General features: G+C 39.2%; 1 protein-coding gene across 1 annotated transcript; it reads left to right on the top strand.

Annotated features, from left to right (window-relative positions):
* Window positions 1–19,490: 19,490 nt before the first annotated feature.
* Window positions 19,491–26,795, top strand: LOC134069177 (organic cation/carnitine transporter 2-like). The gene is made up of 10 exons (XM_062525062.1): window positions 19,491–19,895; window positions 20,805–20,908; window positions 21,082–21,236; window positions 22,771–22,942; window positions 23,052–23,193; window positions 23,283–23,380; window positions 23,709–23,923; window positions 25,369–25,551; window positions 25,863–25,998; window positions 26,118–26,795. Exons 1-10 carry the CDS (start codon window positions 19,533–19,535, stop codon window positions 26,194–26,196), a joined length of 1,647 nt encoding a protein of 548 aa, XP_062381046.1. The 5' UTR covers window positions 19,491–19,532; the 3' UTR covers window positions 26,197–26,795.
* Window positions 26,796–27,077: the final 282 nt, after the last annotated feature.

Genomic DNA, 27,077 nt, shown 5'->3' with positions numbered 1-27,077 from the left:
GAAACTAAGTGAAGTATGGGTAAGGTTCAATACCATCATCAGGCCCCATAGGTGTCGTCTGAATGCAACACTGTTTGAGACGTTGTATTTTGTAGCTTATTTTGATACATTTTTAGGTGGGTATTTGGTATTTTATTTGGAAATACATTTTGATGTATCTGTGCCCATCCCTGGCCATGGCTATATGACAAATAACAAAATGCAGAAATGTGATGAATCAGTAGGATCTCTGTTTATTTTGATATGTAGTTTGCCATAGGGCAGGTGCGAAGACGTGAGATATTTCACAGAGAAGAATGGGTATGACGCAGAACTCAATGTGACATTCATATTTGTATGTAACTGCAATTTTCAACGCTAATTATCTCGCGAAGCGTTCATCATAGAAACGAGCGGATAGCACCATTGGAAAGGTCAGGTTCTGCAGTTTCATTTGATATGCCTGTTATTTCTGTGCGAAACATTGCGCAGCAATATGACCGAGAAGAAAGGGTGCGGCTGCGGCCGCATGGTGCGTCTCTCGAAGAAGGCAGAGAGGGTCGACCGGCGGCCCAATGGTAATCTTCTATCCCATAGATAGGGCACTGTCATGGCTCGTGGGTAACGTAGTCTTTCATCGATCTTGTGATATTATCTATTATCTCGGGCCACTGTCGCTGCATCGGATCAGTTTCAGTAGCCTAAGTACCGGAACACAGAAAAAAGTGGCGGAACCCAAAAGACGAAAATACAGAAGTTCCGGAACTGCGTTCCGCTGCGTTCCGGCCCACTTCAAGCACTGGATTTGATAATCTGAATCGTGGTTAAATCCATAAATTAGAAAACAGAATCAGCAGGGTACCAGTTTGGTTTAGTAGCCTACCAGGCCTATGTCAAAAGCAGGCTCGGATGAAGCTCGGATGAAGCTGGGAGGAATCACACACGGTTTCCACACCGTGGTTATCAACCGTGATAATAATGGTATTTGAAATGAACACGGTAATTGTTATCGTCAACATTTTTATCATGGTTTACCGTTACACCGGTAATCGTTACATCTCTAAGGGGAAGGCTGTAGAGGAGAGGGGGAAGAAAGGACATGAGGAGAGAAGCATGAAGTAGAAAAGAGAACTACAGGAACAGGATTGGAGAAACAGAAACTAGAGCACACAAATAACAGTGGCAAAGAATCTACAGAGAATGGCATTAATGACAATTACCAGGCATTTCCTGAAAGGACATGTGGACTCTTCCCTGAAGAAAAGCGGCAGTCCTTCCAAGGCTATTCTTCTCCTATGTGCTGTGATATCTGCCACCTGTACATACATGGAGATACAGAAAGAATGACAATATTTGACACAATTTCTAATTGTTTTTTAATTTAGTTATAGATTGTACCGGATGATGACTCGATGATGCATTAGGGCTGCTTTGCGTCCTCTGGAAAAAGTGCAGCTTGTGTAGGGGAAGAGGGATCATTAACTCATTGGCTGCCAGCCATTTTCAGTGCAGAGCGCTCCATACTGCCAGACGTTTTACAACATTTTGACCGTTTTTCCAAGATCCACCGAACGGTGAGATTTATGACTATGTAAACACCAAAGGTACCAAATGAAAGAGTAGACTCTCTTCTTTTACCAGGAAAAATCGGTTTGTTTCTATCGTTTTCCGTTCTTTAGTAATCGTCAGTAGAACATGGGTTGGTTATGCTAAAAACACCTGTTTTTGACCAAAAAATGGAGAAAACGATCTTTTTGTGAAAATCAACTTTTTAACGTTAGCGTTTCAGTAGTATGTCAACCACGATTGCACTGTTATCTCGTCAGTCTCGTCAAGGTTGCTAGGGACTCTGATGGTCGCTAAAGACTCTGAACAGGACGGTAGACTTAGCAAGCTAGCACTAGCAAAGTTGTTGTTAGTCTATATAGCAATATTCAATGTAAATGCATCATACCGTTCACATGTTTTCCATCCTTGATGTAAGAAGTAAGCATATTTATTCGCTGGATCACGTGCAAAGTAGATCCACTGTGGTCGATCTTCAGTTTGTTAGCTTGCATCTTGCATGTTGCATCTCTGCATGTTGGCAGATACTAATCATCCAAATGGCACTGCTGCCATCTAGCGGCTCGGATCGCTAGTACAGTCTGTTTACAAGCCTGAAACCATGCCAGATCGTTCCCAAGCCCACCCAGGAGCCCTCCCCATTGAAAAACGCAATTGACGTCTATAGACGTCAATGGCAGTCAAGGTATGTGTCTAAAATGACGTTTAAAGACGTCAATGGCAGTGAATGAGTTAACATACTGGAGGCCATTGCCCATTAGGAATGGGCAAATTTACATTTGCAACAGGCTAAAACTTAAATGTGCTCTTCCAAATATAAAAGACACAAGGTGTTGAATACGTTTGAGACTGCATTGTCCTTAAAAGTGTAATTTTGGTGTCAACTTGTGTTGAATTGGGAGAAAACACTTGTTGAGTTGTTAAATTATGCTGGTTTGATTTGCTTACTGAAAACACTGAAAGTATATGAATTTTGTAAAGATGTGCAGATAAACTGTTCAAATGTCCCTGTTCTACTGCCAGTGCACTTTACAATGACCAGATATGTCCTTTAAGCTTATAAAAAAAATGTACAGAAAATACATAGATAGACAAATATCAACAAATTGATATACAGACACGCAGAGAAATAGATGAGAGATTCTTGCCTCATTGAGAAACAGAGCAGGCCATCTTTGTCCAATTTCTCTGATAAGGGGCTCAACCTCCACAACCTCTTGATGGAAGAGAGAAAAGGTGGACTGCATCAATTGTTGAATGATGGTGGTATCACTTTTTTTCTGGATTCCTTAATCACCTGCAATATTTAATCAAGTATTACAATCTGAGTTTCAACTTGTTGAACCTAGGACTGAGACAAGAGGACAACTTTTATTTCTGAAATCGAGTAAAATGATGTAACACTTAAAATATCATTGTTGCATTCCGGTATTGTCACAAATATAGCCCATCATCTGTTGTTCCTCTGTTCAAATAGCAAGTTCAACTGCAGAGCTGAACACTGTCCCAGAATAAAGTATTCCAAATGCTTCAGTAGTAATCAACAAGTTGTTCCTCAAGCATCATGTAACCTGCGTCAATTGGAGCGGTGCAGGGGCACTACACAGGCTTGATGCCGTTGAAGTACCCGATTTGGTTCCCCCCCAGTTCGTGTTTCCTTTACGCCACTATACTAAAGTTCTTGCGTTGTGGCTAGGTTACCGTACGTCTTCTTAGTACTGAATTGCGTTTTCCGGTTTTCAGCTACGGTAGCCGACTAGAGCTTCTGCAGAAAGACCTATAGGGGAAACACGAACTGGGGGGGAACCAAATCGGGTGCTTCACCGTCAACACGCAACACCACAGAGTGGCAGTTGTTGTCACTGACTAGCATGACCATATATGGCTCTATAGAAGACGTCTAATAACATTCAACACAACACAACGCGACGCTAGCATACAAAGCTACAGAAACTCTTTCGTTGCATGAGTAAAAGTTTTAAGAACATACATGTTTTTCAGCATTGGGGAAACAGTCAATGACAAAATATTATATCTTACCACAACATATCAAGCTAGTATTGCCATTAGTTGAGTTTTAAAGAGCGCTAGTTATATAGCTAAGTGTGGCTAGTTGTTAACGGAATCTGGCTAGTCAGTCACAATTCATCAACACGACACGAAATTTCCAAGACTAACATTTAAAACAATGAAAAGACTGAATAGTTTGCTTAAATGTTTTACTTACGTGTAAGTATGCAGTCGTTCGTTTTCGAGAGACAGAGGTAGTTTCAAATGTTCATAATCTCCATGAAGTCTGCCGACGAATCCAGTGGTGGTGCACGCACGTGAAATCCGAAATCCCATATATAAATAAACTGCGCATGCGCGAAATTGATGTGTCTTCCAATGAACTTCAGGATTTTTGTACTGATAAAGTTAATTAAATATCTAAGTAGAGTCAATAGAAATGTACAAGTTTGCATCATGAAATTACAAAAAAGTTGAGACAAGTGTTTTTTTTTTTCATGGTTCACCAGTCTTTCTGATTACTTGAGATTGACTTACAAACCTTAGGCTATTTGTCAGATAATGGCAAGTAATTTTTTTACAGAACCTTTACAGAACCTTTATCATACTTGAAAATTGGTAGAATAAAGTGCATTGAAAAGTAAGACATATTCAAAGATGAATGAATGTTACCACAAACCATTTTCATCTTAACAACAATTTCCCTAGTTCTTATAGGCTACTTCCTTTAAGTTTACACAACCAGTCTTCATGGGAAAAAAGGGTATGATAAACATTTCTTTTCAATAAATGAAATACATCAATTCAAAGGGGGAACATATAGCTGGCGGCCGGCACCATTCAATATAGGTAGACACAAACCAATCAATACACAACACTAGACTCCAACACAACCAAGCTAGGCCTATTGCACACACTCTTAAGCTTATCCATTTACTTTGTAAATCACATCCAATTGCTTTTTGTGCCACATGATAGCTACTCCAGTTATTCACTTTTGATGACTGAGCATGGATAGTCTAGCCTACTTATTACAACATTGCATATGCGCCTCTATATGAATGCCTTTGTAGATTTTGAAGGCTTCAGAGTATTGTCCTACTGAATTAAGCAACCAACACTATTGTGACTTCCACTTTTTGAGTGGTTCTTCAACATTTTTCTCAAGAGTCAGCTGATGCCATGTGGAATCTTTGCAACTCTCATCTTTGATAATGTGCCAAGGACCTCTGCTAGCCACACAACTAGCATGATGAATCCTTCATCAAATCTTGAGTTAGCAGCAGGTTCTTCTCCTGCAATGCTGCTAATTTTAGGTCATGCAAACCAAAATAGTGGAAGGGTGATGCAGAAAAAGCTTGACATATGCAAAGGCTCAAACTGACAAGCCATAACACTTCCAATATAATTTTGGAATAATTGTTGTGGACAAATAATGGCTATGATATTTGGTCACATCAAGAGAACTTTGCATGACAGAAATACTCAGCATTTCAAGAGAAGAATTTGCTGCCTATATATGTAACTCCTGCTAGGGAGTTGCGTGGTCATCGCAGGTCCTGTGCACAGTTGCAAAGACTCCACCCTGTATCAGAAAGTTTGTGAGAACAATGTTGAAGGATCATTAAGGGAAGTCATGATGGAGTTGTTTGCTCCAGCAGGACATGGTTCATAGCACTGCTCATAAGCGGCAAAGGAATTCATGCAGAGACACAATTGCAGTGCTCTAATGGCCATTATCAGATCATTGAACATTTTTGGAATGATTCGAGGTGGACTGGTGATGCTCAGCAGCCAGCAAACCTGACTGAACTAGATACATTTTCGATTGAAGAATGGTCCAAAATACCTGCAGCCAGAATTCAGGGACTTATAGCTTTAATGCATGTTGTTAAATCAGCTCAACTCTGTCATGGATTACTGGAGGACCAAAATAAAGTTACTGTAGGCCTACACAAAAGATCTTGGGAGCAGGGGAAGTAATGCACAGGGAGCAAGCACAAAACTAACCGCAAGTAACATGCAACAGCAATTGACAATCAACAATGACCAGAGAAATATAAGAGGTAACAAGCAGGGTAACTGGAACAAGTGGTTGGACTGATGGGACACATGCAGGTGAACAGAGGCGGGGGAAACAGGCACATAGGCCTAGACCTCTGAAGTTCGCCTACAAAAAAGCTACCATCTTTGCCCAAATAAGGTGATCTTTCTTGAGATGCTTTCAATGGAAAAACAACATGGGGTTTTTCAATTATTGCACCTGTTAAACTCTCTGTCACGGGGATGATGACATTGGAAATGCAGGCGTTTTTCGCTACACAGTTTTGTCCACTGCAGTGTAGTGGATAGGCTACTGATCTTCGGTAGGTGAAGACGGCACTTTAATCTTTGCTACCCCAAAGCTAACTTACAACGCAACTTGCCAATAAGGTATAGGCTAACATATACCAAAATAAAGTAGCTACTTCAAAAGCTCTCCAAATTATAAAATAAAATCATATTTTTTCTTAGGGGTGCCCAAACTTTTACATAGCACTGTATTATCCTTAATTTCCTCCTTAATCTGACCACATCAAACAAACTCCTAAATTATCAATAATGTCCTCAACCAACACCTACATAGCAAAAAAAAAAAGAATAGCCTATGCACCTTAATATACTGTACACCTTAAAGGAATAGTTCGGAATTTTGGACATAGGACCTCATTTCCAACTTTACCGAGGTGATATAGGTCGGTGGTGACCGTTTATGGCGTTTAGCCCCTTCCTTCAGTTGCAGCGTCCCCCTTTGCTAACGCTGGTTTTGAGCTAACACATTTCTACGGTAACATCAGTCTGACATCAACAACAGTCTTACTCACTCCACCGCACACACGAGACAAGTCAATTAAATCGTCGGACTATCGATATACATGTCCGTGTTGATAGAATAATTTTAGAAATAAAACTAACCTTGCAACTCAATGATTTATTACATTTTGAGGGACTAGTTTCTCAATATCAATCCGCCACTGCCATACAGGGAACAAAGTAGGCTATTTGCAATGCGATGCGAGGTTCGTTTTATTTCTAACATGGTTCTATCAACACTAGGCATGTGCATCGATAGTCTGACGTTAAAATAAATTTGTTTCGGGTGTTCTGTGGAGTGTTTTCAGTGGCAGGCTGGATGTTACCGTTGACTTGCGTTATCTTGGCACCAGATTAGCACGAGATGAACGCTGCAACTCATAAGAAGGGCAGAAATTCACTGAAAATGGTCTTCACCGACCTATATCACCCAGACTGAGTTGGAATGAAATGAGGTCCTATGTCCAAAATTCCGAACTATTGCTTTAAGCAAAATCAAGGGGTTTCACGTGACAAGGAATTTTAAGGTAAAATTCAGCACCTAATTGGAAACAAATGGTTGGCCAACCAAATCTATTCTTAATTACGTACTTAATATGAAAACCCTTCAATTAGCCCCTGAGAATATAGTCAAATACTTAAATTGTCCTTAATTACCCCCTTAATATCACAAAATAAACAACCCCTGAAATACCACTTTAATATGTAACCAAGGGTATACTTAAATTTTCCTTAATTACCCGCCTTAATCTCACTGAATAAACAAGCCCCTGAATTATCACATTAAAATATAGCCTAATAGTGCTGGAATTCTCCTTAACCAACCCCTTAATAGCTAAACATAGAGAAAACCCCTGCATTGACAAATTAAATGCAGAATTTACACCTGAAAATGGCCTTTCAAGGTAACATTCAGTAGGCCTACTGTAATGGTGCTGCTGCCCATTACAGCAAGTTGATTCATACAGGAGCTAAGGACACACTTTATTTGCACACACATGGACACGTAACAAACACTCACCATGTGGCATTTTACTTCCTGGTCTGGGGACTGAGAAAAGACCAGATGGAAAGTCGCAAGGGACATTTCAAGTGTGCAACATATGACTCATCAACGAGCAGAGGTCAAGTGTACAAGACAATGGGGGCGTTTTGGGGCTTTTGTAAATATAGTTGCTATGTATTGGATTAGTGACTATTGTAATTATGTTGCATTGTGAGCCGTGTAGTTTGGAATGTGGTTATGAGTATTTCTAGTGAGTATGTCCAGGTTGCTAGTTAATTGATTAATTGTTTGCAATGGTTCAGGCCAGGGAGTTAAAGGCGCGTTCAAGTTGGCTGCGCAGCACAAAAACTGCGCAGCACAAGATGCACGTGGTTAAAAATCTGTCCACGATGGTCTAGATGGGCGTGTTTTCGACTCGGCAGTCAGTATCACATGGCCTCAACTTATCGCGGGAGCAAGGCGTGGCCAGGCGGCTGCTCCGCAAAAGAGCAGCCGGTCTGGAGGTACTGCGGAGAGCAGCGGAGCCTAGACCCTGCCTTCGTGACGTCAGGTCTTTGCCCTAATTGGCTTTTACATCCCTGATGTGTGTGCAGGTGTTTAGATGCCTCCCCATATCCACAAGAGTCTGTGCGGGTCCGTGCCTCGTGATTCGTCACATGGTCAAGTCTAGCCAAGTCTACACTACGGGAAGTAGAGAGTGTACAACTTCATAGCAGCGTTTGCATCCCCGCCCCTGCTGCCACCGGCAGCTCTCGTTGCTGCAAAAGGTCATTTGGAGTTGAACTTGAACACGGCTATTGTCTCTGGGGGGAAATTGGGCAGCAGAGGTAGAATGGTCTGAGGTGAGCCACAGTGCACCTGCGTAGAGGCCTAACACTCTGCATGCTATCCTATGATTGAAGGGGATTTGTTTAAGTTACTTTTGCCATATTTTTGGAGAGTTTAATGATTGAGTTGGAGCTATTGTTTGGAGTTTTGGTTTTTCTTTATTTTTCCTATTTCTCCGGATGGGCATGCTACCTGCTAAGGTGGAAATAAATTGCTGCATTCTACCATCGTCAACACTGTCTCCTGTACTTCCATCACCGGCAAAGCCATCCCGATCACACCTACCTAATTTGGAGACAAAGTCTTGGCCAACTAAAATTATTCTTAATTACCTACTTGATATGAAAACCCTTAAATTAGCCCCTGAGAATATAATTAAGGGTATACTTAAATTGTCCTTAATTACCCCCTTAATATCACAAAAGAAGCAACCACTGAAGAACCACCTTAAAATGTAATCAAGGGTATACTTAAATTATCCTTATTTACCCCCTTAATATCACAAAAGAAACAACTACTGAAGAACCACCTTAAAATGTAATCAAGGGCATTCCTAAATTATCCTTAATTACCCCCTTAAAATATCACAAAAGAAACAACTACTGAAGAACCACCTTAAAATGTAATCAAGGGTGTTCTTAAATGATCCTTAATTACCCCCTTAAAATATCACAAAAGAAACAACTACTGAAGAACCACCTTAAAATGTAATCAAGCATATACTTAAATGATCCTTATTTACCCCCTTAATATCACAAAAGAAACAACTACTGAAGAACCTCCTTAAAATGTAATCAAGGGTGTTCTTAAATCATCCTTAATTACCCCCTTAAAATATCACAAAAGAAACAACTACTGAAGAACCACCTTAAAATGTAATCAATGGTATACTTAAATGATCCTTATTTACCCCCTTAATATCACAAAAGAAACAACTACTGAATAACCACCTTAAAATGTAATCAAGGGTGTTCTTAAATGATCCTTAATTACCCCCTTAAAATATCACAAAAGAAACAACTAAGAACCACCTTAAAATGTAATCAAGGGTATACTTAAATGATCCTTATTTACCCCCTTAATATCACAAAAGAGACAACTACTGAAGAACCACCTTAAAATGTAATCAAGGGTGTTCTTAAATGCTCCTTAATTACCCCCTTAAAATATCACAAAAGAAACAACTACTGAAGAACCACCTTAAAATGTAATCAAGCGTATACTTAAATGATCCTTATTTACCCCCTTAATATCACAAAAGAAACAACTACTGAAGAACCTCCTTAAAATGTAATCAATGGTGTTCTTAAATTATCCTTAATTACCCCCTTAAAATATCACAAAAGAAACAACTACTGAAGAACCACCTTAAAATGTAATCAAGGGTATACTTAAATGATCCTCATTTACCCCCTTAATATCACAAAAGAAACAACTACTGAAGAACCACCTTAAAATATAATCAAGGGTGTTCTTAAATTATCCTTAATTACCCCCTTAAAATATCACAAAAGAAACAACTACTGAAGAACCACCTTAAAATGTAATCAAGGGTATACTTAAATTATCCTTATTTACCCCCTTAATATCACAAAAGAAACAACTACTGAAGAACCACCTTAAAATGTAATCAAGGGTATACTTAAATGATCCTTATTTACCCCCTTAATATCACAAAAGAAACAACTACTGAAGAACCACCTTAAAATGTAATCAAGGGTGTTCTTAAATGATCCTTAATTACCCCCTTAAAATATCACAAAAGAAACAACTACTGAAGAACCACCTTAAAATGTAATCAAGGGTATACTTAAATTATCCTTAATTACCCCCTTAATCTCACTGAATAGAACAAGCTCCTGAATTATCACATTAAAATATAATTAAGGGTGTGCTGGAATTGTCCTTAATCAACCCCTTAATAGCAAAACATAGAGAAAACCCCTGAATTATCACATTAAAACATGATTAAGGGTGTCCTGGAATTCTCCTTAACCAACCCCTTAATAGCAAAACATAGAGAAAACCCCTGAATTTACACATTAAATGCACAATTAAGGGGCATCATATTTACACCTGAAAATGGCCTTTTTAGGTCAAATTCAGTACCTAATTTGGCAATTAAGGTGCACTTAATGTAAATTCAGGGGAAATTACAGTGTTTTTAAGTACATTTTCAGTGGATTTTTGCTGGTAGTGTATTGGGCAGCAATTTATTATCTGGAAAACTTTTGCATTCATTAGACAAATCATGATCATCATACAGTCAGAATAAATGGAACTGTGGTTGCCCAGCAACATTGCTCAAAAGGTTGCCCCATGTGTCATGTAAATCATGTTTATAGGGCAAGTATACCTGTTTTAAACCTGAAACCACGCAGTTCAACACAATGCAGGTTACACCTGTTTGACAGATGACCCTAAGTAATTCTCCTTTCTGAAAGAGGAGAAACACATGAAAACTCAAATCTAACGCAGAGTGAGGTGAGTTATTCTGAGTAAAGATTAAATAAAAGTACATCAATTCAAAGGGAAATGTAGGGTAATCTTATCTTCCCACATCTTAGCTGAGGTAACAGACACTCATCATCCTCTGCCTGTTTTCATGACTTTTTCCATGAATTAATGACTGAATTTTCTTACAATGTTTAAATTGTACAATGTTCCCGACTGCTGCATTATAACTTATGGAGTTATGGATCCATAACACATATATTATCATCTAATGTTGTAGACCTTGTATCAACTTAAGTTATATTGGATATTACCGGTTTTGAACTTTAATTTGCCATTTATATTATGGCCTGCAGGCCTCATTGAGCTGAGCTCATGCAAGTCAGAAGGGGGAAAATACATGGGGAAAGGTTCCAGTGGGGACTGGGCTGGCATAGACATGAAGAGGGGGAGTGGGGTGTGTTTGTGTGTGAATGTTGTACAGAAGCACAGATACAGTACAGTTCATCTGATCACAAGTCCATTTTATACACTGACCATGGCATTTTCATTAATTTTGTAATGACCGGTATTTTTTTTTTTACCGGGAATAGACATGGATGTTCTAAAGTTAAATGAAATACCCAATTGTTCTTCTCAATTCCAGTTCTTTACAATTTCAACAGATTTTAACAACCTTTTCTGTTTCCAAGTGTAGCTAAGAATAAATGTAGAAATGAAGAAGAAGGTAGAGAGCATGCGCGGCTGAGAGGTCGGAAGGGTTAGAGCTCCCAGACGTAGTGGGCAAAATGATTCAAATTTAACATATATTGACTACATCAGCATATATAACAAAAAGCCTAACGTGCCACGGGTGTCGACAGAAGATAATTGAAGGAATAATTTCGTTCTGGACTCTGGCGCGTGGTAGTCTATGTACACCACGAGATCCAAAGGAATGCCGGCGAACGCTGCAAGGTTTGATGATCTGGAAAAGAAACTCGATAAACTCTTAGAATTACATTTAGCGACAAATACGCTCATGGCGTCGCTTGTAAAAAGAGTGGATTCAATTGATCATAAAATCGAGGTGATGTATATAACCACGCAAACCAATTAGACGCCCAGCAGGGCTCGATTGCTGAACTACAAAAGAACTTGGACCAAGCGATGGAATACATTGAGATTTTGGAAAATCGACAGCGGGAGAAAAACCTAAAGCTCCTAAATGTACCGGAATATTTGGAGAAGGGGACTGGGTTGATTCCCTTTTTGGTGAAACTGCTTGAGACAGAATGGGATCTAAGGCTGAGCGAGGCCGACATTGAGAAGGCCCATCGCATCGGAGTAATCAAAGAGCACGCACGATATCCACGCATCATAATGTTTCGGGTGCAACATTTCCAGACAAAGGTGAAAATCCTGAAGGATACTAAAGCACACCGATCTGAGGGATCAGACACTGAGGCCAGTAAGTACCGAATTATCTCAGACATATCGGTGCAAGTACGGAAGAAGCGGGATGCGTTTTGGCCTTTGAGGGAGCGGCTGCACAATATGAACATTACAACAAAAATGAAGTACCCAGCCGTATTACTGGTGCAGGACGGAGAAGAAGAGCTAAGGTTCTCAACGCTAAAAGAAGCCGCTGATGAGTTGAACAAAAGATTCCCAGCTATAAGAGAAAAGGAATAAGAGACTGATGGCGACTCACAGGGGGGTCACAGGTGGCTCGCCTCACCGATAAACAATATGACCATGGACTATTTCCTTTTCTCCGGGCGAAAGTGGACAATTCTGGCATGGATGGGTTATGGATCGAATTACTAATTCAGTTTAATATGGCTATTTATGTTTACTACAGATACCATGGTGTTGAGCTGGAACCAGTGCAGTAACAGTAGCAGTAGGCTACTTTATTGTCTGATTACTTAAATACTGTGGACAGTGGACTACATTATTTTTTATTGGCTTGAAATATGACATGCATGTGTACAAGTAGCCTATTTTTGGTTAATGGATGGAGGTAACCCAATAAGTAATACTTTAATGTTTAACAGGAGAATATATTAAATTCACCAGCTACAGTACCTGATAAGAAGAGGGGAGTTTCTCTATGTTTTCCATTTTCTGTTTGTTGATTATGAATTCTCTTTAATGGGTAGCCTACCTCCTAGTCCCCTCTCAGTAAGTATGTGTAGGCCTATCTTCTATCTCTTTACATTGATTAAGCCTAAACTGTTAATACTAGAGCATGAGATAGAGATATTTACTTTGCTAATTGAAGGACTATTTAGAGTGCTATTATAGAATTAGTATAGATATTAATATGTGCTATTTAATATCATGGATCAATGCCCCAGGTGGTAGGAGTAGGGGGCAATAGACCTTATCAAAGCATGTTCTACATGGTGAAATACATAGGAATGAATGGTATGTTGATTATGTGTATGAGTGGGAAGTGGGTGTATGAATGCTGGTTGCACTTGTCTAGTTTGTTTGTTGTGTGGAAGTGTATGTTGTCCTGTGTTTGTCTTTGTTCTCCAGTTAGGTTTGCTATGTTGGACAAGAACTTGGCCAAGTTAACCCTTCTTATCACTTCTTTGATAAAACCAAATGTTAGATAAAAGTTTTATTCAAACAAACCCAAACAAATTCACTATAACAACTTGGAATGTCAACGGAGTTAAGCAGAGGGTTAAACAACAAAAAGTCCTGCATCATCTAAAAAAACTCTCCTCAGACATTGTTTTTCTACAAGAGCTTCATCTTAAACCAGGAGAAATTAAACATCTCAGAAAGCAATGGGTAGGAGAGGCATATGAATCCAGTTTTACATCTAAAAGTAGAGGAGTGGGCATTCTTATAAGTAAATATTTACCATTTGGTTTAATTTCAAAGCAGTCGGATCCTGAGGGCAGATTTCTAATTATTAACTGTGACATTTTCGGAGAAAGGTACACATTGATAAACATATATTCCCCTCCATTATCCAACATGAAATTCCTTACAAACATTCAAAACATAATAGATAATATTACAACAGGAATAATCATATTCGCTGGAGACTTAAATCATGTCTTCACAGCACAGGATACATCTAACATGAAAAGAAAGTTCAATACACCTAGAGAACTTCAGGAGTTTATTGTATTAAATGAGTTAACCGATGTATGGAGACTAATGTATCCAAAAAATAAAGATTATACATATTACTCCCACGCACAAAATAGTTATAGCCGGCTAGATTATATTTTAATATCAAATAAAGGTATAGATGATATAATAGCAACAAAAATACAGGATAGAGTAATATCAGACCATGCTGCAGTGACCTGTACTATGTGCCCACCAAAAAATAAAATAATACAAAGGATATGGAGAATGAATAGAAGATATTTAAAGGATGAGGAATTTATTAAATACTTAACAAACCACATTACAGAATTCTTAAAAATAAATTTTGAAAATTCTGATGTAGATAAGCCACCTGTTCAGATAATATGGGACACCTTTAAAGTATATATCATGGGGATTATTATTTCATATTCCTCTAGGAAAAAAACAGAGTTAGATAAAGGTATGAAAGAGCTGGAGAAAACTATAACTCAGACAGAACAATTACATAAGAAAACTTGTGCAAAAAAAGATTTTGAATATTTAGAGAAGTTAAAACTAGAGTATGATCAACTCCTACTGGAAAAAGCTAATAACTTGAGATACAATTCCAATAAATTGAGATACATATCTTCAAACAAAACAGGTAAGCAACTATCTTCATTAGTGAAAAGAATGATTAGAAGGGATAACATTGTACTTCAGGATCCTATAACAAATGCTACTCTCAGTGATAATAATGTTATCAATCAACAGTTTGCTTGCTTTTATAAAACATTATATACTTCTGAATTATCATGTGAGAATGAAGAACAGAATGTATATTTGAAGTCAGTGAACATTAAACAGCTATCCGGGGAACAAAAAATGGCATTAAGAAAGGACATTTTAGGACCTGAAATAAAAGAAGCAATTGATGGTTTCCCTAAAGGTAAAGCACCGGGAATGGATGGATTGCCAATTGAATTTTATTCAATTTTCTGGCCTTATATAAGTTTAATTTTTATTGAAGTCATACAAGACGCCATTGCATATGGGAAGCTGCCACAAACAATGTATCAAACTATTATAAATGTAATACCAAAATCAGGCAAGGAATGTAAAGCTCCATCAGATTTCAGACCTATAAGTTTGATAAACTGTGATAATAAAATTATTACGAAGATCTTAAACAACAGAATGGCTAAAGTGCTCCCATCTATTATCCATTATAACCAAGCAGGATTTATACAAGGTAGGAATTTAAAAACAAATGTTAGAACATGTATTTCAATAACACAATTTGCTAAAAAAGAAAAAATAGATCTAACATTAATGGCTATAGATGCCGAAAAGGCATTTGATCGCCTTGAATGGAGTTATCTATATGAGGTGTTAAATGCATACGACTTTCCACATGAAATAATACAACTGATTCAAGCGATATATAAGGCACCAGCAGCAAATGTTTACTGCAATGGGATCCTATCGGAGGCCATCCACATAACAAGAGGAACGAGACAGGGATGTCCACTATCACCAACACTCTTCGCCCTAGCCATTGAACCTTTGGCTCAGAAGATCCGACAGACAGAAGAGGTAACTGGCATATGTATAGGTGGAGAGTGCTACAAGCTAAACCTGTATGCAGATGACCTTATGCTATATCTAACTAATGTTGAAAAATCAATCCCGCATGTGCTGAGTCTTCTGGAGCAATTTTCTAAAGTCTCTGGTTACAAAATGAATATGGGGAAAACGGAACTTTTATCAATACTAGAGCCTTCACAAGAGTCTTTTACTCAGTTTAAATGGCAAAAAAGAAGGATTAAGTACCTAGGATGTTATATAAGTCCTGATAAAACAGTACTATATAAGGATAACTATGTTACTCTGATTAAAGATCTTAAAGTTAGTTTGGATAAGTGGGCAAATTTGCCAATAAATCTGATTGGAAGAATAAACTTGATTAAAATGGTATGGCTGCCCAAATTTCTGTTTATCTTCCAAACAGTATCAGTGATACCACCAAAAGACTTTTTTAAGAAGGTTAACAGGCTGTTTAGTTCATTTATTTGGTCTAATAAAGCCCACCGATTAAGTTGGAAACTTCTCCAAAATTCGAGAGGTGAAGGAGGCCTGAATTTCCCAAATATTGAACTGTATTACTATGCAGCTCAAGCCTTCTACATTGACTCTGTAATTAATAGATCAGAAGTAGAGCCTTGGATAAAAATAGAAGATTACCAACTCAGGCCAGATAATTTATTTTTAGCTATGTTTTCAAAACGTAAAATCAGAAGCTCTAATTTTGTAATTAACAGCACACTGGGGGCATGGAAAAAGATTAAAAACATCATAGGAGTGCATATTAGTCTACCCAGGAATACACACCTGTGGAACAATCCATCCATCACTATTCAAAGTGAAAAACTGGAATGGCAATCATGGATTTAGGGAGGTATATGTATGGTTTCAGATATTATATTCCAAAACAAGATCCTGACTTTTGAACAGCTCAGAAATGAATTTAACTTAACATATAATGAAACATTTAGATATTTACAACTGAAAAACTGGCTATTACAGAATGTTGAGCTTAATTATAAGGCTGAATTAATAACAGTAGAGAAGATTTTTATGAATACTGGAGTGAAAAAGAAACTAATTGGTAATGTTTATAAATGTTTGATTGAGGCACAGGTGGGTAGCTACTCATTAAATAAAATATATGAAGCTTGGAATAAAGACCTTAATATCACAGATACCCATATAAAATGGAAGGAAAGCCTAAACCTAACCAATAAGGTCACCACCAACGAAAACCTACGGCTTATCCAATTTAAACTTATGACAAGAACTTACTACACAAAATCTAAAATACATAAGTTTGACCCATCCTCTTCTGCTCTGTGTGTAAAATGTGGTTCTCATGAGGAAACTCTTATACATGCTTTCTGGGATTGTGAAAAAATTAAACTGGGTTGGCTGGAAATTCAAAAGTTTTTGAACGACACCTGCAAAATTGAGTCGAAGTTAACATCAGCACAGTGTATTTTGCAGAGAACAGAGAATCTGAAGTATCCCATAGGATGGCAGATTCTATTTTCCTCCTTGGTATATAAAAAAATAATTTTAAAATGTTGGAAAGATATACAGGCCCCTTCCATGCAGACATGGAAGGGATTGATGAAATATTATTTAAATATAGAAAAAGCAATTTGTGAGGACAGAAATAAAAAAGAACAATTTAATAGGGTATGGCAGGACATATATGACTCTTTATAATCAAATGTTGGACAAGTATTTAGACCACATGGGAGAACCTTATGGAGAACAATGTGTGAGTGTAGTGATGTTAGTGTGAACAGATGTTTGTCAGACTGTGTATGTGTGTCTGTGTGTATGTTGGTGTGTATGTGAAGGTGTGCCATATGTGGAAGGGCAGCCAAGGTGTGAGTAGGGAGTATGTATGGAGGGTGTATGGTGTGAGGGTGTTTTATGTATGGGTGAATGTGTGTGAGTATGAATAATGGTGAGTGCGTGTTCTACAGTAGGTATGTATGGGTGAATGTGTGTGAGTATGAATGATTGTGGGGAATAACTGTGAGTAACAGAATGTGAATACCTAGTAGGACTGTATATTGATATGTCTAACAAGATAATATGTCTGTACTGGTATAAGCAATTTCTGTTACACGTATAAAATCAAATAAATATAATTATAAAAAAAAAAAAAGAATAAATGTAGAAATGGACTCTATATCCTCATAGTGGAGGTTTAATGAAAATTTGTTCCAATGGAATTAACTGAGGTTTTTCAGATGGGATTAATATCATTAAAGCTGTCAGTATCTTGGAAGGGAGGCCAACATTTCCAGGTGGGTTATCAATATCTGTAAAATCTGTTTACCATTTACAGTATGCATCTTTTTAAAAAATGTATTTATACTTTTGAAGTTTGCAGTTAAACTTGTTCCTATAGTATAGCCTACTGTATAAGGTGGACACAAGACTATTGCTACAGTATCGCCTTTTGTTTATTTGCTTTTCACTGAAGTTGTGAGTTCAGGAGTAAATGTTTCATTTGGATTGTGGTGGATCATTTACTGTTGTGCATCGCCTGTTGTCTTTCCTGTCGTGCATCGTCTGTTGTCTTTCCTCTGTCGAGTAATTCACGCCGAGCATGCGTCATTACTCTTGGTGTTAGCACTGTATGTTTTTGGCTACTCATGTATCCCATTGTCTATTCTTCATGCGGGGCTGGAGAATGCTTTTGATGGCCTTGTCTCATCTTCCCATAACATTGAGATATACTGTACCCTTGTGGTGCCAAGAGACTGCATGGACAAGGTTGTCATTGCCAGTGATAATCAGCTCAATGTTTATAATATAACAGCATTTCCAGAAAGTTCAGCTAAACAGAACATATAGTGTCTGTTTCCATCACGTCTAAAGGCCAGTTCAAACACAAGATCCGCGACGAGACGAGCTGCAACATTCTAAAAACCAGCAACTTTCTGCAACAATGTGTTATAAAACTGGGGCGTTCAGACCACTGCAACGACATTAAAACGGCAACAATGTTACCATAACAACAGTCTAGGCGTGAGGACAAGATAGAGGTTTTTAGCCAACATCACAATAGCCCCGCGCAAAAGTGTTCTAAAACTGCAAGTTGCTAAACATTCAACATGTCAGTGGTTTTTTTCCCCCTCTTTTGGAATCCTTGACTGGGTTTCTAATCACAATTCAAGAGAGAAGCGGTCAGTGTAGGCTTGTTTTTTGTGTAATGGTTTGTCAAAGGCTATATGTTGACTAAAGAGAGAGAGAGAGAGAGAGAAAGAGAGAGAGAGAGAGAGAGAGAGAGAGAGAGAGAGAGACCAGGACACAGTTAATACTAAACTCCATGTAATGCGACTCTCTTATTTTCACGTTGGGTTGTGTTGCACTCTTTGCATCAGCACCTACAATGAATTCTTGACCAGAACATGACTAAATAACATGCATGGTGACAGACAACATTCCTGAGTAAGTGAAGCCTGAATCAAGGTCATGAGTTGTTCTCTTTAGTTATATGTGTATTTTGGCAATGGCCAGAAAACATACAATGCATAAATATAATGTGTGTTAAAAAGGGGTAGCAGCATGACGCATGATATGCTAAAATTACACCAGTATTGAGTACAAGGGCAGGTTTATATCCCTGTGTCTGGGATGACCCACAGCCACAGATCTGGCCCTGAAACCAGCAATAGCAACAGATAAAGGTTAAGCTCTCATGGCCTGACATTGTTGAACCACATTCTTCAAATGAGGACACACAGGCATTTTAGACGCATATGTATGTGGGTTGCTTGAATAAACTAAACTAAACAAGATTAGACTGTGTGAACCTTTACCCTATGTATTACCTTAAGCGTACACTGTGTCCATCTCCAAAGATTTTCTCAGTACCTCTGTGTGGTAGGGCTATGCTTCTAATATGATTTGACTACACACTTCAGTAACATTTCACTCTTAAATAAAATGCTACTATTAGCTTTAATGCATTTTATGTAAGAGTGTTCTATATAAATAGATGAGGATATCACCTGTTAGTCACATAATAGTAATGAGAACACCTGAAAGCTGTAAAGCTCCACCCCTACACATACTTCCTGTATGTCAGGTCCTACTGAAAGAAAAGCTGAGGCAAGTATGAACAGGTTCCAGTCAAGCCAGGCATTGACATGCGCTAGCATATCCTTGCACAGACACAATGAGTGATTTTGATGATGACACGGCATTTTTAGGAGAATGGGGGCCATATCAAAAACTGATGTTCATTCTGCTGAGCCTCAGCAGTATTCCCAATGGATATGTGGGAATGGCGATGGTTTTCCTGGCAGATATTCCTCCTCACCACTGCAGGCTTCCATCCCTGAACAGCAGCAGCTATGGAGGACCCGGCTATAATCTGTCCCTCCCGACCGAGGAGGTGAAAGGACAGGTCATACTAAGTCGCTGCAGACGCTACACTGAACAGGGGGCTTTGGATGCCGAGTCTAACCAAAGCACAGAGTACTGTCTGGATGGCTGGGTGTTCAGCAAGGAGAGATACGTGTCCACCATTGTGACTGAGGTGAGGCAGCATACTATCAGCCCATAGTAATTCCTACTACTATTACAGGTAGGCTATCTTAGCCATACGTGTATTCTTGTTTCATTTCAATTGTGTGTGGTTTTGTGAGGGAGGAACAAACATAGGCTGCCTGTTCTCACCTGCTAGGCTTTTGATTAAGTTGAGCTCCAAAATATTGGAACAGGTTTTATAACAATATTGCCAAATCTATTGCCTACAGTCATCAATTGATATTAGCTAGGTTGTTTCTATGGTGTTAGTCAGACAAGTATATTAGTAAGCTTGTTACAGCACATGTGAAGCTCTGTGATGCCTCATTAAGCATACATGGGCATACAAAACAAGTGTGTATATCTGACCTGTTTTACAGCAATGTTATACAGTTTTTAAACAATTTATTTTAAGATTTAATTTAGTTGGTAACTCAGTTTTGTAACTGAGTCTCAAATCCTCATTTTGATATGGTCACATGAAAGAGACAGTATCTGAAAACCATCCCTGGCATCCTTGGTTGGCTTGTCCCTGATTAGGGTTTGCTTTTGAGCAACGACAATGATTACTGTCTGACTATGTTGGATGGCCATGGAGCTGTTAGAGTTGAACAAAATTGAAAGGATTAGACAACAACAGAAATCTAGAGAGAGAGAGAGAAAAAGAGAGACTGCATCAGTGGGACATCTAAACAGCTCTCAGTGGTGTTTATTCATTTCCCCAAATGCAACAGCAGCATCTCTGCCCAAATTAGGAGCAAACTTTAGAGAGCTAGTTTTCAATCAGTGCCACCGCAGTGTTGCTGATTCACTCTGACCGTTGTTTAATGGCCAGAGTCTGGGTTGTTGAATAGACAGAGAAAGCCTCCATAGTTCTTCTTTAATGTGATACTTACTATTCTCATCACACTTTCCACAGTGGGATCTGGTGTGTGATGATGAATGGAAAACTCCTTTTACAGTTACCGTCTTCTTCTTTGGGGTGTTGGCAGGGTCGTTACTGTCAGGAATTATATCAGACAGGTAACAAGGGTTAGACTATAATAATAATAATAATAATAATAATAATGTTATTACTACTACTACTGCTGCTGCTGCCACTGACTTCTCACATTTATCATATTTAAAATGTTTTATCTGTCTGGTAAGTGATGTACACTGGCCAATGGCCTACTGCTCATACCCTTCTCTTCTAGGTATGGAAGGAAATTCATCTTCTTTGCCACAATGGCAGTGCAAACTGTCTTTAGCTTAATCCAGGCAGCTTCCAACAGCTGGGAGATGTTCTGTGTGTTCTACTTCATTGTCGGCCTGGGACAAATAGCAAACTATTGTGCAGCTTTCATTCTTGGTGAGTTTGATTTAACTAGTATTTTCATTTGGATTTAACTAGTATTAGACTATATCTCGTCTCCCAGAATTATAACCTGGAGACACTCCAGTGGTTTAGAAAGGACATTAAATGGAAATTCAACTGAGATTATTTGGGTGGCCTTGAGGGGGTCAAAATGAATGCAAAACATGGATCCATTTTACACTGTATAAGACAGAAAGACCAGGCAATACTTTGACCCCAGCAGGCAAGTTCTTTTATTCTCACGTGCCGAGTCATCTGGTCCCTTGAAACAATGTGTAGGATCTTCGGAAGTCATCATTTTAGGGAAGCCACTTGGTCATCAAGTCAACCCCCAAACTGTGAGGCCTCAGGACTTTCCAGGACAGGCTCCAGGCTGCCTAACTACCAATTGTTAACCTCCAACTACTTCATAGCCTCACTATTCTATTTCTCCAGTGGCCATCTCTCTGTGTTCTCCTGTGGCTAGCTCTTGGTCTTCTCCTGACCATCTCTCTGTGTTCTCTTGTGGCTAGCTCTTGGTCTTCTCCTGTGGCTAGCTCTCTGTGTCCACTCCGTAGGTCCCCTGTAGTCCCTGCTCCAGCTCCAGTCCATCACCACCGTCTGTCCTGGCTCCAGTCCCAGCTCCCCCGTGCTCTCTGGCGTCATCCTGCCCAGAATCCCTGCACCTTCTAGTGTCCAGAGTTGAATTGTACATAATTGTACATGCCAATCAAACATGCAAGCTCTAACTTGACTAACTAAGCATAATTTGGAATATCTACAAAGGGCGTGCACGGGAGAGAGAGACAGAGAGAGTTGAATACGGGAGAGAATTGAGATAATTATTAATATTCTGTTTTATTTGTGTGTTTCACGCTCCTCCCCTCCCCTTTTGATTTATTTGACCCAAATGCTTTGGCAATACAAAATGTCATGGTTATGGTAATAAAACTCCTTTTGAATTTGAGAGAGAAAGAGCCAGAGAGAAAGAGAGAGAGACAGAGAGAGAGAGAGATTTGATTTGATAAGATTTCTTCTTTTGTTTTTCCCAAAACAGATATTGTATCTGTTGTATTGTCACATGTCTGCTTTGAGTTCCAGGGTTGGGAATGTCATTGTTTGCATCTCCAATCAGGATCATGTCTTTCTGAAATGAATTTTCCTAGCTGGTTTCAATTTACTGGCCTCATAGTATTTTCTTATTTTACCAAGGTACCATGAGGCAGATTAGTACTTGGGGCGGCAGTGGCTCAGGTGGTAGAGGAGTCGTCCAGTAACTGGAAGGTTGCTGGTTCGAGCCCAACTCCTCCTGACCTTGTCGAACTGTCCTCCTGACCTTGTCGAAGACACTTAACCCCAATGCTCCCAATGAGCAGGTTGGCGCCTTGCATGGCAGCCTCCGCCATCGGTGTGTGAATGGGTGAATGTGACGCATGATATGTAAAGCACTTTGGGTGCTTGCAGAAGCCGATAGAAGTGCTATATAAATGCATTTACCATTTACTTGATGGTTTTCCTTGGTTTTATACTTGATTATTTTGTCCATCAGGATGTGAGCTAATGAATAAGTCATGCCGTGTCGCCTTCGCTACTCTGGGTGTCAGCCTATCGTACGCCTTTGGTTATCTGTGCCTCCCTGTCTTTGCCTACTTCATCCGGGACTGGAGACTGCTTACGGTGGCCTTGTCTGCTCCAGGATTCCTGTACATACCCTTGTGGTGGTGAGTGAGGAGGTCCCTGGCTCTTTCTGTATATTGTCTGTGGTAGCAGGCACTGCAAACATCCTGGTTGTTAAGTTATAGTTTGTCTCTGTCTGTCTCCGTCCCTCAGGTTTGTCCCAGAGTCTCCCCGTTGGCTACTGTCTCAGGGTCGAGTGGAGGAGGCTGAGGCCATCATCAGAGTTGCTGCCAAGAAGAACGGCATCACTCCTCCTGACGTCATCTTCAAGAGAGAGGACACCGCACAGCTGATGGTGACCAAATGTTCTCTAATTTAATTGACAAGTATTACAGAATGACTATATGACTAAAAACTACATTTGCGGGAATTGTTTTTCCTCAGGAAAAGCATGATGGAGATGATCAGAAAAATTATACATGGTTGGATCTCATAAGAACAACAAATATAAGAAATATCACAATCCTGAATATAATCATTTGGTAAGTAAAATGTTGCTGCTTGCTTGAATGTGGGCAATTATTGTATGCCCTGTTTTGCTGTTATTGCATGTAGGCTGCAGTATGTAACACAGATCATCTTGTATTACCAAATGATTACACTGGTAAGATTTTTTTCTTTAGGTTGTATTATTTTGGCTCAAAAAGGGACAACAGTACAAAGAGAGAGTTAGATAATTGTGTATCACCATGCAGCCTGTACAGTTTTTTCTTTTGGACAAATGACTTGAGTAGCAAATACTCAAGACCCATCATTCAGTTCTGTGTCTGTATCTCATTCAGTTCTGTTCATGTGTCTGTTCTTAAAAAGGTCAATAGTATCTCTGACTTACTACGGACTGTCGTTAAACACCCCTAATATGGATGGAGATCCTTACCTGAACTGTGTTTTTGCTGCTGGCACAGAGTTTGCTGGGTACACTCTGATGTATTTCGCTGGGCGTTATGTTTCACGACGCCTGACACTGTCATCCAGCATATTATTCTGTGGGGTCATGCTGCTCCTCATAAAGATCGTTCCAGAAGGTTAGTAGTGTGTGTGTGTGTGTGTGTGTGTGTGTGTGTGTGTGTGTGTGTGTGTGTGTGTGTGTGTGTGTGTGTGTCACCTCACTATCAAACCAAGTCAAGTCAAGCCAATTTCCGTAAGGGAACTTCATGTGTGGTTAGGCACAAGCATACACATATGCACTCCACACCAAAACAGTGCGCATACACACTACTCACACACACAACATCCCAGACCACCTGCCACTGTACATGTTCACTGAAGTGTGTATGTGTGTTTGCACAATGTAATAATTCTCTTCCACACCCTTTATAACACATAGATTAGTCATTCCACACAATAAGTTCCTCAAAAACTATTGATTTTAATTAACACACCTTCAGGTATCGGCTAATTAGTGAAATCACTTGTGTTAAGTACACAAATAGAACCAGTTCATGGGTTTCATCAGGTCCCTTTCCATAGGTGTGTAAATCAAGAGCCATGCAGTCTGCGTTCATGTCAATTAGAAGTGTTTGATTTTATACACTTGTGGAAAGGGACCTGAAGAAACCCATGAATACATGGCAAGACATACTTATAAAGCCAGACTTTTACATCTCTGATTCCTCATAATAATTTTCTCTGTGTTTGGTGCCCCCTATGGTGAGTAGAACACAGCACAGTTCAGCACCTACTGTACATATACCTGTGTGGGACCTGATTAACCCCATGAATGGCCTATTTGAAGCCCAATGTTCCCTCACCTTCTATGAAGCTGATGATACATGGGAGCAATGCTGCGGGGCAACTTCCCTCAATCCTCACTGTTGTGGTTCTGCATGTTCCCATTGATATTTGGCAACAATTTCTTTTTTTTTTCTAGACAATTTTAATTTAAATATCATTGTCATGATCATCCAATCAAAGGAATTGGACCTGGTCATGTGGTTGCCCAGCAATATTGCTCAAAATGTTGCCCCGTGTATACCTTGAAACTTTATCTGAAGCTGTCACTGTCAGCCAATCCCCTCTCCCTCCCTTTTTTTGTTATTATTATTATTGACCTCCGCCAAGGAGGTAGGCCTATATGTTTTCATCGGGGACCGGCGTTTGTTCGTCTGTCTGTTTGTCTGTTTGTTAGCGAGATAACTCAAGAAGTAATGGATGGATGTCAATGAGATTTTCAGGGAAGGTCAGACATGACCCAAGGAAGAAATTATGAAGTTTTCGGAGTGATCCGTAATTCCATCGGGATTCCGTCTGCGTTTATGTATTTAGCTTATAGTGGTGTAATGGCATGGCATGGCCACGTGGTGGCGACCTGAATAGTTTAGGTTCAAATGTATGACAACATAGGAGGAACAATACAGGCGGAGGTCTGCGCTCTCCGAGTGCTTTTCTAGTTATTATTATTGTTTGATGATTTCTTTACTGAGTTGAGCTAATAAAAAGAAAATAAATCTATCTCTGCTGCTTCCAACAGAACTGGGCGCTTTGAGTGTCACCTTGGCCATGTTTGGAAAAATCTCCATGACGGGGGCCTTTGCTTTTGTCTATCTCTATGGTACTGAGCTGCTGCCCACCGTGGTGCGGAACATGGGCCTGGGAGTGACCACTATGGCCTCTCGAGTGGGCAGCACTTTATCTGCACAGGTAGCCTACATGGGTGGGTATTCACTGTCAATCCCAGCATCAGTTTATCATTTGTTTGTTAGATTGTTTGAACTGTAAAGAAATGCAACATAAATTATATATAATTAATTATTATAGATTATATAGCAAGGTGTAGCATGAATATGTGATTAATGTACAATAATACAGCAAGGTATAGCATGAATACATGATTAATGCACAATAACTGAGTATCATTTAAGAAGTGTAACTGTGGAACATTGTGGAGTAATGCCAATGTAATTTGGGCGCATAGTTTGTGACGAGATGTTTAACTATTTTTGTTTCTGTTACTGATTTTAAAAGGGACATATGATAAGGTGTTACCCTATATTCTTATGGGATGCATTTCCATAATCTGTGGGATTTTAAGTCTGCTATTACCAGAGACAAAAGATGAGCCACTTCCGGAACACATCAGCCAAGTTAAACCTCTCCAGTGGTAGGTAATAGTGCTCTAACCAATGATGATGGATAAGGTCAATAATGATAATAACAATACAATTGATTGTGTTACATGTGATATTTACTGATTTTCCTCCTTGTACCTGGGCTTTAAAGGTTTTGTAAGGTGAAGAAATCAGAGGAAAGGAACAGAAAGGAAGAAAATGGCTGTTCAAGCAGCAAAGTGGAGTTGTAACTTGACTTAACAAGTCAGCTAACTTAACTCTAATTGTTTTGTTAGTAATTAAGGCAATCTATTTGCAGAAATGGAAAGGCTTCCAGTAAGTCACATAATTTGCTTAAGTAACTGCTAGTTTACAAATTACTGCATGGAATGGGACCTAATCATCTATCAGATTTGCTTTAGCACACACCTTTCAGACCACCCAGGAGAAATAGTTGTTTGTAAAATCTGCTGTTAAAACTAAACATGGTGAAGCAGCAACTTCCAGATGACATCAAATGCCTCAACTGAAGCCAAATGCTTCCTGTTAAAGTCTAGTGGGGCTACATACATATCAAGTTGCATTGTTTCAGTGTCCCTGACTGACCAAACGATTCTGAAGGTGACAGAAGAAAACTCCTATATGAGTGTATGTGGTGGTCATAATGAGTCTACTTTGTCTTTTATGTTTTTAAGTTATTCTATTTGATGTACTGTATTTTGAAATAATTGTTAGCTTTTGCCCTTTTATGCTTTTATTTAATTTTTTTGTTTTAATGTAAAGCACATGAGTTGCCCCTTTGTATGAAATGCACTATATAAATAAATGTGCCTTGCTTTGTCTTGCTATATCTCATGGGAGTGGACAGGCTTCTCCATGGAATAGACCATCTTGTGTCATCATCATGCTACAGATTGGACAAACCAAAACACTGGCCTCAGAGTGGCCTTTTCGCCCTTTATTGCCACTCAATGGATGCCGTGTTTCTCCCACACTTGGAAACTTACAGTAGTATTCCGTTGGTTGCAATTCAGCAAACTCACCACTAGAGGCTGCTGCAGCTTTACTGTAAGCTGACTATGTGCAGTTACAATAGGTGTATTCTACAAGGCCGTAATCATAGTATGCTCAA

Source organism: Sardina pilchardus, chromosome 21 (genome assembly GCF_963854185.1).
Source record: "Sardina pilchardus chromosome 21, fSarPil1.1, whole genome shotgun sequence".
Lineage (NCBI taxonomy): Eukaryota > Metazoa > Chordata > Actinopteri > Clupeiformes > Clupeidae > Sardina > Sardina pilchardus.
The sequence above is the reverse complement of the archived record's forward strand: the minus strand, read 5'-3'. Positions and strand labels throughout refer to the sequence as shown.

What these genes read in the sequence shown, in the direction of transcription:
- LOC134069177 (XM_062525062.1), top strand. Translation starts at nt 19,533, where the DNA reads ATGAGTGATTTTGATGATGACACGGCATTTTTAGGAGAATGGGGGCCA. An exon ending in AGGACACCGCACAGCTGATG is followed by an intron (nt 23,194 to 23,282) that starts GTGACCAAATGT and finishes GTTTTTCCTCAG; the next exon opens with GAAAAGCATGATGGAGATGA. An exon ending in TGCACAGGTAGCCTACATGG is followed by an intron (nt 25,552 to 25,862) that starts GTGGGTATTCAC and finishes TGATTTTAAAAG; the next exon opens with GGACATATGATAAGGTGTTA.